The sequence below is a fragment of the Globicephala melas genome, chromosome 19, assembly GCF_963455315.2.
Source record: "Globicephala melas chromosome 19, mGloMel1.2, whole genome shotgun sequence".
Taxonomy (NCBI): domain Eukaryota; kingdom Metazoa; phylum Chordata; class Mammalia; order Artiodactyla; family Delphinidae; genus Globicephala; species Globicephala melas.
In genome coordinates, this window is record NC_083332.1 from 7,451,786 (window position 1) to 7,468,021 (window position 16,236).

The window sequence follows — 16,236 nt, forward strand, 5'->3', positions numbered from 1 at the left end:
GGATAGAATCCTGGAGTGAGTGACAGAGGGAGAGACAGTCTCACGCGGAATGGCAACGGGAACGCGCTATGCTGGGAAGGTGGTCGTCGTGACCGGGGGCGGGCGCGGCATCGGAGCCGGGATCGTTCGAGCCTTCGGTGAGTGGGGTCTGGCTGGCTCTGAATGTTGGGAGTCTGGGAGAGGAGGGACCCTCGGGGGCTAATTAATGGGTGTGGAAAGAAGTATCTTCTGTACTGGAATCTAGATTCTTATCTTATAAAATCCCATTTGCAAAGTTAATGAAAAGATAGGCAGTGGTAGCCTGGGGCCTGAGATTTTGGCGGATTTCCAAACGCCATTGACTCGCTTTCGGCGGGTCTCGGTAATGGCTGCAAAACGGGTGGTTTGGGGGAACATGCCTCTTGCAGATTTAGGGTTTACTCTGGAACCCGGGGATGGAGGCTCAGGAGCTCCAGCAAGCACCTGGAGCAGCCAAGGAGAATATGTGTCAAAACTTCTGCCCTTTGTCCTAAGGGATTATCATGAGACTTTGGGGTCACGAGGGGAGCATAGTGGGAGACGGCCCCACTTCAGGTGGCCACTAGAGGGCACCAGAGGGCTTCGCAAAGGCCTGTGCTGGGTTAACCAGTTCTCTTCCCATCCTCAGTGGAAAGCGGTGCCCAAGTGGTTATCTGTGACAAAGATGGTGAGTGAGGGTCCCTCAGTCCTCACCCCCACCCCTCCAGGAGGAGTCCGGGTCCCCAGACCCTTCCTCCCTCTGACCCAAGAGTCCAGACCCCCAGCCCTTCTCTTCCTGCAGAGTCCGGGGGTCGGGCGCTGGAGCGGGAGCTTCCTGGCACCGTCTTTCTGCTCTGTGATGTGACTCAGGAGGAAGATGTGAAGGTGAGCGTATTTTCTGTCCCTACCCCCGGTATCTCCACTTTTTTCTCCACCCCGCCCCAGGCTTTTGCACATGCTGTTCCCTCTGCCTTCCCCCCTTCTCCTGTCTAAATTGTACCCGTCCCAGAGGTTTCAGCTCAGTATCATTTCCAGGCTTTCGCTAACTCTGCCGACCAGGTCCTGTGTCTCCTGGGAAGATTCTCCTTTATCTCCCACTCCCTCAAGGCTCTTGTCACACCTGTCATGTGGATTGGGACAAATAAGTTCCTCACAGTGAGTCTCTTTCTGTAAGAGTTTTTCTCTTTCCTCAGGGTTTCTGGTCTTTCTCTTTAGCCAGCATCTCTGACATCTGCCCCTGCACCCCAGTCCCAGGTCTCTGGAGTAGTGACCGCAGTGTGAATGTCACCAGCCCTCTGGTGTCTGGCCCCTCAGCTGTGACTCCTGTCCCCACCTCGCTTTTGGACCCTCGGCTCCAAAAGGCCTGGTACCATCACTGCTCACTCACGAGATATCTTTCTCCTCAGACCCTCATTTCTGAGACCATCCACCGTTTCGGCCGCCTGGATTGTGTAGTCAACAGCGCTGGCTACCGTGAGTCATGAGTCCTGAGGGCTGTTCTCCACTGGTGTCAACCCACCTCCTGGCTTCCCACCCCAATGCTGGCTCTGTTCCATCCCTGCTGTGTGCCCCCAGGCCTGTGCCCTTAGCCCTTTTATGCATCCGTTTCTACATCTCTAAAATGAAAATCACCATCCTTGTCATCATTATAGGGTCGTTGTGAGTATGGAATAGTGTAACTGCTCAGCCTCATAATTGCCAGAACTGTCTTGGGCACATAGCTGCCATCTTGTAGCCTCAGTTTCTTATCTATGAAGTGAGGCTGATGGCCCTTTTTCCATGACTGAAGTGATGTACTCTCTACACGTGGTCTATAGGGCTTGGTGTGGAGGCTTTGAAGGGAAATTGCCATCAGCTTCCTGCTTACCCTTCGTAAGAATGCCTCACGTTGGTAAACCAAGGCTCAGCGAGGTGAATTGATTGGACTGGGGTCACACAGCAAGGCCGTGGTAGAAAGAAGCCTCTCTTATTGGCTGGGCAACTTTGAGCAATTGACTTACCCTCTCTGGGCTGCACTTCCCTTCTCTGTTGTAAGAATTTAGAGACGGCAGATACTAGTGCATCCTTTCTCTCTGTGTCCTTGATCCTTTCAACAGATATTTATTGAGCATCTACTATGCCCCACATTCTGTCCTAGGGACTGGGGATTTAGCAGTGAACAAAACTGACCAAGCATTCCTGTCCTCATGGGATTCACATTGTAGAGGAAGGAAACAGACAAGAAAAGACAGATACAGTTAATCCTCATTATTTGCGGATTCCGTATTTGCGAACTCACCTCCTTGCAGGGTGGGTTGTAACCCCAGAATCAGTACTCACTGCGCTTTCCCGGTATTCACGGACATGGGCAGAGAGGCAAAAATTTGAGTTGCCCGTAGCACATGTTCCCAGCTAAGGTCAAACATGGTGATGCTCTGCCCTCTGGGTTTAGCTTTCAAACAGAGAGATGCCCAGAGGTGGAGATGGGAGAGGGCAGTGTCTGTAAGGAGCTCCCGCTGGGGCCAGCTGGATGGGTTTGAATCCCAGCTCTGGCATCTGTGAGTGGGGCAGCCTCAGGCAAGTCACTTAACACTTCCTTAATTGCAAAATAAATAAAATAGAGTCTGCCAGTATGGGTTGTTTTTTAGGATTTAAGATTATAATATTTATGTTAGATAGCCATATAACTATATACATATACATATGTACATATATACATACACATATATGTCCTGTCTTAGTCTGTTCATGCTGCTATAACAGAAATACCATGGACTGGGTGGCTTAAATGACAAACATTTATTTCTCACAGTTCTGGAGGCTGCAAAGTCCAAGATCAAGTCAGAAGCAGATTTGGTGTTGGGTGAGGGCCTGCTTGTTGGGGCCTTACATGGTGGAAGGAATGAAGGACCTCATGGGGGTCTCTTTTATAAGGGCACTAATCCCATTCAAGAGGGAGCCATCCTCATGACTTAACTCCCACAGAACCCCACCTCCAAATACCATCACATTGGAGGTTAGGATTTTAACATAAGGAATTTGGGGGCGGGACACAAACTTTCAGTTAATAGCATGTATATGTTATAATGTAATATTATATACATGTATTTCCCCTAGGAGCAATGGGTCAATAGTCACTAATTCAGTGTTCCCTGTGAGTTTGTGGACTATAGCTGCCTCGAATAAGGATAATTGATTGTATATATTAGCATGTCTGGTACTGATAAAGACTATGAAGAAAAATAAATCTGATTGAGGGCTTAGAGAATGGCAGGGGCTGTTTTGTACAGAGGGTCTGGTGTGGATTCTCTGAAGATGTTTGAACCGTTCTCTGAAGGAAGCAAGGCCATAAGCCCTGGGTCTCCAGGAGGAATAATCCAATATTTCATTAACTTTCCATTATCTTGTTTCCCATCTCTCTGTGCCTTCATCCACTTTGACTCTTAAAGCCTTTGGAAGGTTCAGGGTCCATTTTTCCCAGTTTCTATTTTTTTTTTCCTGTTCTTACTCCTATCTTTCCTGCTTCTTTTCTTCTGAATGTTGATTTGTCTGTCCCTCTTCCATCCACCCAGTTCTTTCTATTTTTTTTTTTAATATTTATTTATTTGGCTGTGCCGGGTCTTAGTTTCGACACGTGGGATCTTTTAGTTGTGGCTTACAGGATCTAGTTCCCTGACCAGGGATCGAAGCCAGGCCCCCTGCATTGGGAGTGCAGAGTCTTAACCACTGGACCACCAGGCAAGTCCCCTCTTTCTATTTATTTAACAAACACATTTATAGTACCAAGTGTCAGGCACAAATATTGACTTGTGAAATTTATAAGCCTAGGAACAAAGTGTTATCCTCATTCTGCAGATGAGGAAACAGGCACAGGGGGCAAAGTGACTTGCCTAAAGTCACACAGCCAAGAAGTGTCAGAGCTAAGATTTGAACCCAGGCCTTCCGGCCCTGAGACTGTTTTTTTGTTTGTTTTTTCTTTTGATGCTCCTTTTAATTTTTTAAATATTTGTTTATTTATTTGGTTGCACCAGGTCTTAGTTGCGGCTCCAGGGCTCCTTTAGTTGCGGCTTGCCAGCTCCTTAGTTGCGGAATGCAAACTCTTAGTTGCAGAATGCAAACTCTTAGTTGCGGCATGCATGTGGGATCTAGTTCCCTGACCGGGGATCAAACGTCAGCCCCCTGCATTGGGAGCGCAGAGTCTTATCCACTGCGCCACCAGGGAAGTCCCTGCTCCTTTTAATTTTTTTTAATTGAAGTATAGTTAATTTATAGTCTTATGTTAGCTTCAGGTGTACACCATAGAGATTCAGTATTTTTGCAGACTATATTCCATTATAGGTTATTTCAAGATAATGGCTATAATTCCCTGTGCTATACCATATATCCTTGTTGCTTATCTACTTTATACATAGTAGTTTGTATCTGTAGTAGTTTGTATACTCCTGATTTGTCCCTCTCTCCTTCCTTCTCCCCTTTGGTAACCACAAGTTTCTTTTCTATATCTGAGTCTGTTTCCATTTTGCATATATATTTACTTGTATTATTTGTTAGATTTCACATATAAGTGATATCATACAGTTTTTGTCTTTCTCTGACTTATTTCACTAAGCATAATATTCTCTAGGTTCATCCATGTTGCTGCAAATGGCGATATTTCATTCTTTTTTTTTTTTTTTTTTTTGCGGTACGTGGGCCTCTCACTGTCGTGGCCTCTCCCGCTGCGGAGCACAGGCTCCGGACGCGCAGGCTCAGCGGCCATGGCTCACGGGCCCAGCCGCTCCGCGGCATGTGGTATCCTCCCGGACCGGGGCACGAACCCCGGACTCTCAACCACTGCGCATCGGCAGGCGGACTCACAACCACTGCGCCACCAGGGAAGCCCCCATTCTTTCTTTTAAGGCTAATATTCCAAGTGTACATACAAACCACATCTTCTTAATCCAATTTTGAGACTACTTTTTTAGTAACCACTATGCAGCCTCCTTTCCTTTTCAGGACCCTTGACCCCCTTGTCTGCCACTCCTCCCCCCTGCACCCCGCAGTGCCTATTTCCCTTCCCTGCTCTCCTGTCTTCCTGGTTCCCTCATCCTCTGCTCTCTCTCTCTTCCACCCCCACCCTTAGATCCACCTCCGCAGTGGCCCGAGGAGACCTCTGCCCAGGGCTTCCGGCAGCTGCTGGAGCTGAACCTGCTGGGGACGTACACCCTGACCAAGGTGAGCAGCCGCCTGACAGTGAGATTGTCAGACCCACTTTGTCTCAGAGCCAAATGTTTTCTGTGCCTTGCTTTGATCTTATTCCAGAAGGACTCCATTTCTGTAGAAAAGAAATGCATGCAGATCCCTACATCTGGCCAAAGCTACCTGTGTTGCTACATAGCCCAGTCTTCTTAGGAACCTTCCAGAACCTTCCAAAGTGGTGTGGTGGTAGTGGTGGGGGATGTTAAGGATCTGGAGAAAGGAGTTAGGACAAGGCATCAGTAATAGACAGTCACAGGTTTGCTACCCAGTGAATAGCTATCAGGAGCAAAGAGTATCTCCTTCTACCTCCACGCCTTTCCTCTGAATCTTCCCCAAATCGCCTCCTACTCACTATCTCAGTTCAAATACCATCTCTTCAGAAAGGCCTTTCCTGACTACTCGCTCATATGGCAGCTACTTGTACATATTCGTTCTCTATGATAACAACTTATTTTCATCAAAGTATTTTTTATTTATTTATTTAATTTACCATCATAATACTTTTTTTTTTTTTTGCTGTGCTATGGGACTTGTAGGATCTCTGTTCCCCGACCAGGGATCGAACCCGTGCTTCCTGCAGTGGAAACGCAGAGTCCTAACCACTAGACCGCCAGGGAATTCCCCATTATAATACTTTTTTAAAATTATTTATTTATTTTTGGCTGCGTTGGGTCTTCATTGCCGCGCACCGGCTTTCTCCAGTTGTGGCGAGCGGGGGCTACCCTTTGTTGCAGTATGTGGGCTTCTTATTGCGGTGGCTTCTCTTTGTTGCGGAGCACGGACCCTAGAGCGTGCGGGCTTAGTAGTTGTGGTGCACGGGCTTAGTTGCTCCACGGCATGTGGGATCTTCCCGGACCAGGGATCAAACTTGTGTCCCTTGCATTGGCAGGTGGAGTCTTAATCACTGTGCCACCAGGGAGGCCCCTATTCTGTCATTCTTGTTTCTTGTTGACTCCTCACTTTTTCTTTTCTTTACCTTTTCTGGAGTATTTGAAAGCAAATCTCAGATATCATTATTTCACCCATAAATAAAATAATTCAGTATGATCTTTTCTAGATAAGGGTTTTTTTAATTTGTTTTTTAAGTGTGTATCTGTGTGCTCTTTTAGACAGGGTGGGTGGTCAGAAGGCTTCTCTAAGAGGTGACATTTGAGTCAAGACCCCAAGGAGGTATGTGGGCAATTGTGGTCCAGCAGAGGAGCAGCCAGTGCAAAGGCCCTGGGGTGGGAGTGCTTGGCGTGTAGGAGGGACAGTGAGGAAGGCAGCGTGACTGAAGCAGACGAAGCAGGGAGAGGCTGGAAGTTGAGGGCAGATCGTGCTGGGTCTTGTAAACCTTGGAGAGGACTTGGGTTTGACACTGTCTGAGCTGGGAGCCATAGAGTGCTCGGAGCAGAGGAACTCGAACTGTTGTAAGTGGGATCTGGTGCCGTCTGGTGGCCAGGTGGGGAACAAAGTGGGGGGCAAGGGCAGAGGCCAGGAAGCCAGTGAGGAGGTGACGATGGGATGGTCCAGGCCAGAGGAGGTGATGTTGGATCCCACCAGGCTGGTGGCTGTGGATTTGGTGAGAAATGGTCTGATTCTGCATACATTTTTTCCGTAAGTTTTTCTGTTTATTTATTTATTTGGCTGCCTCGGGTCTTAGTTGCAGCTCGCGGGATCTTCGTTGCGGCGAGAGGGCTCTTCATTGCTGCTTGTGGGCTTCTCTCTAGTTGTGGTGCTGGGACTCCAGAGCGCACAGTCTCAGTAGTCGCGGTGTTAGGGCTTTCTAGTTGTGGCACGCGGGCTTAGTTGCCCTGCGGCATGTGGGATCTTAGTTCCCTGATCAGGGACCGAACTCGAGTTCCCTGCATTGGAAGGCGGATTCTTAACCACTGGACCACCAGGGAAATCCCTGGATGCATTTTAAAGGTAGACTTTTTAAGATTTCCTTATAGACTAGATGTGGCGGCCGACTTAAGAAAGAAAGGAGTGGGTGGGGTTTTTGTTTGTTTGTTTCCCGCAACCCCAATCCCCAGCATCTGGCAGGAAGGCGTTGGCATCTGCTGCCCTGGGGAAGCCTGGGGAGGAGCAGGCGGGGCGGGGGGCTGTTGAGTGAGAGATGCCCACCAGACATCTGCGTGCGGGCCATGGGTCTAGGGCAAAGGTTGAGGCCTGGAGACATCAGTTCGGAGCGCACCAGCTTGAGGCTAGAGGAGCTCAGGAAAGCGAATGTCAACAGAGGGGAGAGGGGCACGGAGTGGGTCAGGGGTCACCTGTGTGGAGAAGCTCAGGTGCTTCCCCAGATCTCATCCGAGATCCAGGTGAAATATCCCCAGGCAGTTGGATAATCTGTCTCTCAACCAATCAACCCTGGCTCCTGTCCCCAGTTTCTGTTCACCTTCTAAGATTGGACCCTCCTGGGAATTCCCTGGCAGTCCAGTGGTTAGGACTGCACACTTTCACTGCGGAGGGCATGGGTTCAATCCCTGGTCTGGGAAGTAAGATCCCGCAAGTCAGTGGTATGCGGCCAAAATAATAATAACAAAAGATTGGCACCTCCGTACAATAAGGCATGCACACACCACAGCCCGTAAAGGGTAAGTGCGTGTGTGTATTTTTTTTCCCTTCCTTGGCCGTGCCGACGGCATGTGAGATCTTAGCTGCCCCACCACGGACCGAACCTGAGCCCCTCGCACTGGAAGCAGGGATCCTTAACCACTGGACCACCAGGGGCTTCCCGTGTGTGTGTGTGGTTTTTTTTTTCTTTCTCTCCTTCCCTCATTAATTGCCTAATTGCCAGCATTTTTAAAAAGAGAGAAATTTCTCACAAACACCTGGATTTCTGGTTTCTCTTGAAAAGTTGGCCAACTGCATCCATGGCAAGGGCTCCCCACTGTACCCCAATCCCCAGCTCTCCCTCCTTGGCCTCCTGACCCTGTTACCTGTGAGTGGCTGGTGCAGAAGCCTCACATGAGGGTCTAGATCTGGGGTCCACCTGCCTGGGTTCTCTGTCCCTTCCTACTTGTAACATCAGGCAAGATTCTCAGTCTCTCTGCACCTAGGTTTTCTCATCTGTAGAAGGAGGCTAATAGTGGTAGTAATTCACAGCGTTGTCCTGAGAATTGAATGAGATTAAATTAAATACCCACAAAGTCCTCAGAACATACCTGGCACAGAGGTTTCTGTCTGCAAGGTATTATTGTTTATCGTGAACCTTGCCCCATCCTGTTTCTTGTGGCCGATCGACCTCACTCGGTTTGCAGTCTCTGAGATACATATTGGGCAAATGAATCCTGGGAGAAGTAGAAGGGAAAAGGTGAAGTTTGAGCTCGACCTTGAATGGGAGGGAAGGAAGTAGAGAAGTAGGACACAGGGTGTTTCACTTGCCAAAAGAGTGTGCAAAGGCCCTGGGGCAGAAACAACCTGGGTGTATTTTAAGAACAGGAGAACCTCCATCTCCTTCTCCCTTTAGCAATTATAAGCATTTTGTTAAGCTTGTTCTATCCATTGCCTCCTGCCATCCCCTACCCAGATATCATATAATTTCATTAGTAAGAACTTCATAAATACTACCAATGGATTAGAACGTTTATTTATTTTTATTTTTTTTGCTGTACGTGGGCCTCTCACTGTTGTGGCCTCTCCCGTTGCGGAGCACATGCGCCGGACGCGCAGGCTCAGCGGCCATGGCTCACAGGCCCAGCGGCTCCGTGGCATGTGGGATCTTCCCGGACCGGGGCACGAACCGGCGTCCCCTGCATCAGCAGGCGGACTCTCAACCACTGCGCCACCAGGGAAGCCCTATTTATTTTTATTTTGACATAATTTAAGACTTATTTAAGACTTATTGCCCGGATAATACAGAGGAGTCCTGTACACGCAGACTCCCCGTTGTTAAGATTTTACCACATTTGCTTTATTCTTCTATCTCTCTATTTGAGAGTAAGTTGCAAGCATGATGTCTATTTACCCTTCAGTGCTTTGGAGGGTATTTCCTAAAAACTAGAACATTCTCTTACACAGTCATAGTAACATTAACATTGATATCATGATCTTAGCTAATCTAGAGACTTTCTTATTCAGATTATTAGAATTCTTATCACGGTACCGTGGCCACACCTGTGTTAGTCGGGGTTCCCCCAGAAGCAGAGTCCAGGTGGGGATTGAAAGGCAGGATGGATGGAAGGCGATCCCAGGAATTGCTTCCTTCAGCCTGGGGAGTAGTTGCTAGGCTGCTGATGAAGGGCGTCACCAAGCAAGTTACCACCAGGTGGGGCACCATCCCCTGGGGGCACTCTGGGATTCAGCGAGAAACAGGCACCTCAGAGTCATCCCCCTATCTAAGAGGCAAGGGAGAGCCAAATACTGTTTTAACTTAAAAATACATTTGGGGGGGGGGTCTTCCCTGGTGGTCCAGTGGTTAGGACTCCGCGCGTTCACTGCCAAGGGCCTGGGTTCAATCCCTGGTCTGGGAATTAAGATCCTGCAAGCAGTGTGGGGTGACCAAAAAAAAAAAAAAAAATTTAACTTCATGTTAATAATTAAAATTAAGACTTTTTTACATGACCAAATTACTATTAGATCTCCTAAGAAAATTAAGTCATTTCTTAATACCATTTCATACCCAAGGCCTATTTAAATTCACCCAGTTTTTCGCAAATGTCTTATTATAGTTGGTTTGTTCACACCAAGCTCCAAAGTCTGCCGATTGCATTTGGTTTTTCAGAGGGCAGAGACTTTTGTCTGCTTCTTCCTGCCTCTATCCCAGTGCCTGTTGTAAAGCAATTTGTCAACATGTGTAAGTTGCTGCCATTATCACCATTGTCATCATTATAACCATCACCACCATCATCATCATCACCATCATTCCCATCACCACCATCATCATCATTAACATCATCATAACCATCTTCACCATTATTGCCATCACCACCCTCATCATCATTATAATCATCACCACCATGGCTCCCATCACCCTCACTGTCATCATTATTAAACCATCATTACCATCTTCACCATCATTACCATCATCATCATTGTGACCATCACTACCATCACCATTATCATCATCATTATTTACCACCATCATCATGACCATCTTCACCATCATTGCCATCACCACCATCATCACCATCATTCCCATCACCACCATGACTGCCATCATCATCATCGTCATCATTTACCACCATCATTACCATCTTCACCATCATCGCCATCATCACCATCATCATCATTATAACCATCACTGCCATCATTGTCATCGTTATTAAATCATCATATTACCATCTTCACCATCATTGCCATCATCCCCCCATCATTATCATCATTACCTTCATCACCATCATCATCATCACCACCACCAATGTCCCTTGAAAGCTCTTTAAATGTTGATTCTGGGACACCAGGCCTCCTGAATCAGAATCTCTGGGTCTTTGGCCTCCCTGGTAGATTCTGACACAAGCCAAAGTGAGCCATTCCCTAGGCTAGAGAAAACAACAGAGGAATTAGGGATATTTATATAGTTAAGGAAATGAGATCTCTCGTCAGTAGGGATCGCAGAAGATGTTTGAGCACAGGAGTGTCTATTGTAGACCCTCAGAGCTGGATTGGTTCTTAGAGACCTATCCATTCGTTCATCTATTTAGTCATCAAAGACCGACCAAGCATTCATAGGTGCTGGGGATACACCACGTGGTCTTTGCCCTTGTGGAGTTTATAGTCATGGGGCAGCCAAGTGTTACTAAATAAACAAGAGACGAGTGTATATGGGTGAGTGCGTTCTGGTGCTGGTTTGTTCTGGCCGTCAGGGTAGGCTTTTTGCAGGAAGTGAAACATGAATGACATTAGCTAGGGGAGAGGTGGGGCAAAGGGAGGGAGTCGGGCCATCAAGAGTCCGGTGGGTCCTTGATGGAGCTACACGGAGACGCAGGTGCTCCTGGCAGAGAACAGCCTGTGCAGAGGCCTGGCCGTGGGAGAGAGTTAGGAGCTCCCAAGGTGCTGAGTGCCGTGAGTGAAGGGGGTGGTACAGGAAGGGGTTGGGGGGCAGATACATCAGGCTTGGATGGCCATGCCGAGGCATCTGGTCTTGACCTCAAGAGCAACAGGAAGCCATAGAAGGTATTTGAGCAAGGAAGGGATGTGAGCCCATTAATACAAACAGATCATTAGTAGTAACAGATCATTCTGTCTCTTGTATGAGGAACAAATCTGTGGGCAACGTGGGGTGAGAATTCGTATCAGGAGATGATCGTACTTGTGCACGTGAGAAGAGATGGCCTTCAAGGCCTCACACACTCTGGCCCCTGTTGCTCCTCTGATCTCACTTCCCACCGCAACGGCCTCCTGGCTGCCAAACACACCCAGCCTGGTTCTGCCTCAGGGCCTTTGCACTCGCTGTTCCCTCTGCCCAGCATGGTTTTCTCTAAGAAATGCCTACAGCTCACACCTGGACTCAAAATGCTCAAATCTGGGACTTCCCTGGCAGTCCAGTGGTTAAGACTTCAAGCTTCCACTGCAGCGGGCATGGACAGGTTCAATCCCTGGTCCAGGAACTAAGATCCCGCAAACTGTGAGGAGAGGCCCCCCCAAAAAAGAATGAAAAAAACCCCCTCAAGTCTCACCTTCCCAAAGCCCTCCCTTGGGCACCCTGTTTGAAACTGCACCCAGCCCAACACTCCCATTCCCCCTCCTCCTGCTCTCCTTCTTGTTTCATATCCCTAATTACACTCTTGAACATTTCATAGTGCACTTGTATCTGTTTCTTGCTGCCTCCGCATGGAACTTGGGCTCCACGAGGGCAGAAATCTCTCCCGGTCTTGTTTCCTGCAGTGTCCACAGCATCTACCCCAGTACCTGGCACATAATAGGTCCTCACGAAATGTCTGTGAAATGAATTAACAAGGTGGAGGGAATTGTAGAGATTCAAGAGCTCCTTGGTGATGGGTCTGATGAGGAACTGAGGGTAAGGGAGGCTCTGGAAGACCACCAGATCTCCTGGTCTCCGGCTTGAGAAACTGGGTGGGAGCGGGCCCCATGTCAGAAGCTGGGAACCAGGAAGAGGGGCAGATTTTAGAGGGAGACAATGGGGTAAGTTTTGCACTTGAGACACGTAGATGAAAATGCCCGAGGGGGCCAGGTCAGGAGCTCCAGAAGGGGGCTCCAAGGGCGATTTAGGAGATGCTGGTGGAAACCCAGTAAAGTGGGGGGTTCCCATGGCAGGGCGAGGAGAGCAAGAAACAGACCCAGGAACCTGAACATTTAGGAGACCTGGAGTCAGGCCAGGGAGAGCCTGCAGGAGTTCTCTGAGCGAGCCAGGCTGTTTCAAATCGGGCGTCTGAAGGGAGGAAGGGAAAGAGGGACAGGGAGAGTCAGCAGGTCTCTTACCAGCCCGTCCCTGATGCAGCTACACAGAGGTACAGGCGACCTTGGCAGGAGGAGTGGGGGAGGATGCCTGCCAAGGAATGCCTTGGGTTAGGGCTGGAAAGGGGCCACAAGGAGCATGGGGCAAATATTTATTGAACGCTAGCTGTGTGCCCAGTGCTGAGATGAGGGTGGTGAATGAACCCGTCTCAGCCCCCATGGACCTCACCTTTGCAGGTTGGGGGAGGGGAGGGAGTTAAACAGCTGGGCAGGGAGTGATGAGGATTAAGGAGAGAAATATGGCCGGGGCAGGGCCTGGGGAGTCAGGGTTTCAAGGCTCGTGAGAGTGAGGGGAGACAGGGAGGAGAACACTTAAAGTTGTCAGAAGTTTCTTTTTTTTCTTAAGATTTTTTTTTTTTGCGGTACGCGGGCCTCTCACTGTTGTGGCCTCTCCCGTTGCGGAGCACAGGCTCCGGACGCGCAGGCTCAGCGGCCATGGCTCACGGGCCCAGCCACTCCGCGACATGTGGGATCCTCCCAGACCGGGGCACGAACCCGTGTCTCCTGCATCGGCAGGCGGACTCTCAACCACTGCGCCACCAGGGAAGACCTAGATTTTTTTTTTTTTTTTTTTTTTTGATGTGGACCATTTTTAAAGTCTTTATTGAGCTTGTTACAATATTGCTTCTGTTTTATGTTTTGGTTTTTTGTCTGCCAGGCACATGGGATTTTAGCTCCCCGAGCAGGGATCGAACCTGTACCCCCTGCAGTGCAAGAGTGGAGTCTTAACCACTGGACCGCCAGGGAAGTCTCAAGTTGTCAGAAGTTTTTATTTGCTTATGGGTTTTGGTCTCAGATGGCCAAGCCACAAATACTGGCTCGTGACCGATCACATGACCCTCTGAGCATCAGTCACCCTTTCGCTCCTCAGCCTCCTCACCCGGAGGAAGGCGCTGTCGACTAGACCTCATTTTAGGGTTGTCGTGAGGATTAAATGAGCTAATCTGTGTAAAGAGCTGAGAACAGGACTTCCCTGCTGGAGCAGTGGTTAAGAATCTGCCTGCCAATGCAGGGGACACGGGTTCGATCCCTGATCTGGGAAGATCTCACATGCCGCGGAGAAACTAAGCCCGTGCGCCACAACTGCTGAGCCTGCGCTCTAGAGCCCGCAAGCCACAACTACTGAGCCCGTGCACCACAACTACTGAGCCTGCGCTCTAGAGCCTGCGAGCCACAACTACTGAGCCCATGTGCTACACTACTGAAGCTCGCGCGCCTAGAGCCCGTGCTCCGCAACAAGAGAAGCCACCACAATGAGAAGCCTGAGCACTGCAAGGAAGAGTAGCCCCCCCACCGTGACTAGAGAAAGCCTGTGCGCAGCAACGAAGACCCAGCGCTGCCAGGAATAAATAAATAAATTTATAAAAAAATAGCTGAGAACAGGGGCAGGCGCATAATAGATCCTCAATAAATTCATTCATTGATGCCAAAGATATTTATTGAACACCTACTATGTGCCAGACACCCTAGTATGGGGGATGAATCAAAATAAGAAATTCCAACCGTCCCTCATAGGTTTTTGCATTCTGGTGGGAGAAACACAGAATAAACAAATAAGCAAGTAATAAAAATATATATGGCATGTCAGAAGGAGGTGTGTGACACAGGGAAAAGGAATCAGGAAGAGGGCTGGGGACCCAGGGGTAGGCAGGTTGCAGTTTTAAATAGAACAGTGAGGGAATCCTCATTGAGAAGATGACATTTGAACAGGATTTGAAGTTGCTGAGGGGATAGTATTGTCCCACTTTAGCCCTGAAACTATGGACCGAATGTCCCATGTCCCCAGAAAACTGGGGAAAGTTGGTCACCCTAGGACTGAGTCACATGCTGTGTCAGGAGAAACATTCTGAGCAGAGGGAACAGCAAATGCAAAGGCCCTGAGGTTGGAACTCGGGGAGTGTTTGAAGATAGAGCACTGAGGACAGGGTGGAGGCTGTTTCTGAGGGAGTGGAGGTTAGAAAGAGCTGGTGGGGTGAACCGGAGAGAGAGAGTTAATTTAGCTTCCCATTCTGAGTATCCCTTGGGTGAGCCAGCTTGTGACCATTAATCTTTCATGGCAGGAACAGTCCTTGCCCAAGGCAAGCAAGGGGAGGGATAGAATTTAAGTTTATTCAAGGTCATGTGTAATGGAAGAACAGAGAGACCGACTGGGAGGGAGAGAGAAGGAAAGGGAGAGAGAGAGAGTTGAGAGTTAGTTTAGGGACCTCCTGATAGCCAGGGGTTGCCAATTCTGTTGGCAGAATAGGGAGTACATTTCATGAAGTCTTCCCATGTCACATTCTGACCACAGAGCTTTCCCTAAAACTCAGAGAAACCATCTTCCCCTCCACGGATAAAGAGATTCCTCCCAGTTTTGTAAAATATGCAGCCATCTTGGTCTCTCTTGCATTTTCCTATCTTGTTATGGACAGGAGTTTTTTTTTGTTTGTTTTTGTTTTTTGCGGTACGCAGGCCTCTTACTGTTGTGGCCTCTCCTGTTGCGGAGCACAGGCTCCAGACGCGCAGAGTCAGCAGCCATGGCTCACAGGCCCAGCCGCTCCACGGCATGTGGGATCTTCCCGGACCAGGGCACAAACCCGTGTCCCCTGCATCGGCAGGCGGACTCTCAACCACTGCGCCACCAGGGAAGCCCTGGACAGGAGTTTTGAGTAATATACAAAAAGGCCTAGAAAGAGACACAGGGACCCTGAGAGAGGGGGACAAGGACACAGAAAGGGGAGGCAGAGACAGAAAAATCCCTTCCAGACAAGGAGAGACTCCTTAAGGGGTGAGACCCAGAGGCCCTGGGGCAAACCAGAGAAGGTGCACCCAGAACCCTGGCTGCTGCCCCTACAGGTTCCCAGATCAACTAGTGAGCATACCCGGGAGATGGCCATCAGGATGCATTTCAATGGGGCAGGCGGAGATCCAGGGGCTTGGGTGGCTTACTCTGCTTTCTGTCTCCCCAGCTCGCCCTCCCTCACTTGCGCAAGAGCCGCGGGAATGTCATCAACATCTCCAGCCTGGTCGGGGCAATTGGCCAGTCCCAGGCGGTTCCCTATGTGGCCACCAAGGTACACCACCGAGGTAGCCTGCCCCTTCCTTCAGGAACCTCAGCCCTGAGGCATGGCCACCTGTGACATGTTGTTATACATCAAGGGTCTCCCAAGAGACAGAGCCTGGTGCAGCCCAATGAAACCTGCAGGGAGAGCGTGACTTCCCTCTTCTGATGCCCCTGCTTGATACCCCCTGGTTGGGAGGAGAGGACAAAAGGAACCTCATCTTCTCTGGTCTGAACTTTCTCCATGTCCCGTCTTCTGCAGGGGGCAGTAACAGCCATGACCAAAGCCTTGGCCCTGGATGAGAGTCAATATGGTGTCCGTGCCAACTGGTGAGCAGCTCCACATGGGCTGAGAGCCTGCTGGGGGAGCTGGGAAGACTGGGAGTGAGCCCAGGAGGCAGTGTTTGTGGCAGACTTCCCTGACCCCGTCTCCTGCCTCACCCCAGCATCTCCCCAGGAAACATCTGGACCCCACTGTGGGAAGAGCTGGCAGCCTCAACGCCTGACCCCACAGTCACAATCCGAGAGGGCATGCTGGCCCAGGTAGGAGTGGGAGCCAGGGCCAGGTGGCATGGGGGTGGCGG

The 16,236-nt window shown here is 49.5% G+C and overlaps 1 protein-coding gene across 1 annotated transcript in view; it reads left to right on the forward strand.

Annotated features, from left to right (window-relative positions):
• Positions 1-16,236, forward strand: part of HSD17B14 (hydroxysteroid 17-beta dehydrogenase 14) — a 17,083-nt gene continuing 847 nt past the window's right edge. Inside the window, exons 1-8 of the mRNA XM_030873640.2 lie at positions 1-137; positions 647-685; positions 800-882; positions 1,404-1,470; positions 5,099-5,190; positions 15,561-15,665; positions 15,915-15,982; positions 16,099-16,195. Of these exons, the coding sequence (XP_030729500.1) occupies positions 50-137; positions 647-685; positions 800-882; positions 1,404-1,470; positions 5,099-5,190; positions 15,561-15,665; positions 15,915-15,982; positions 16,099-16,195 (639 nt within the window). The 5' untranslated portion in view covers positions 1-49. The remainder of the gene's footprint in view (positions 138-646; positions 686-799; positions 883-1,403; positions 1,471-5,098; positions 5,191-15,560; positions 15,666-15,914; positions 15,983-16,098; positions 16,196-16,236) is intronic.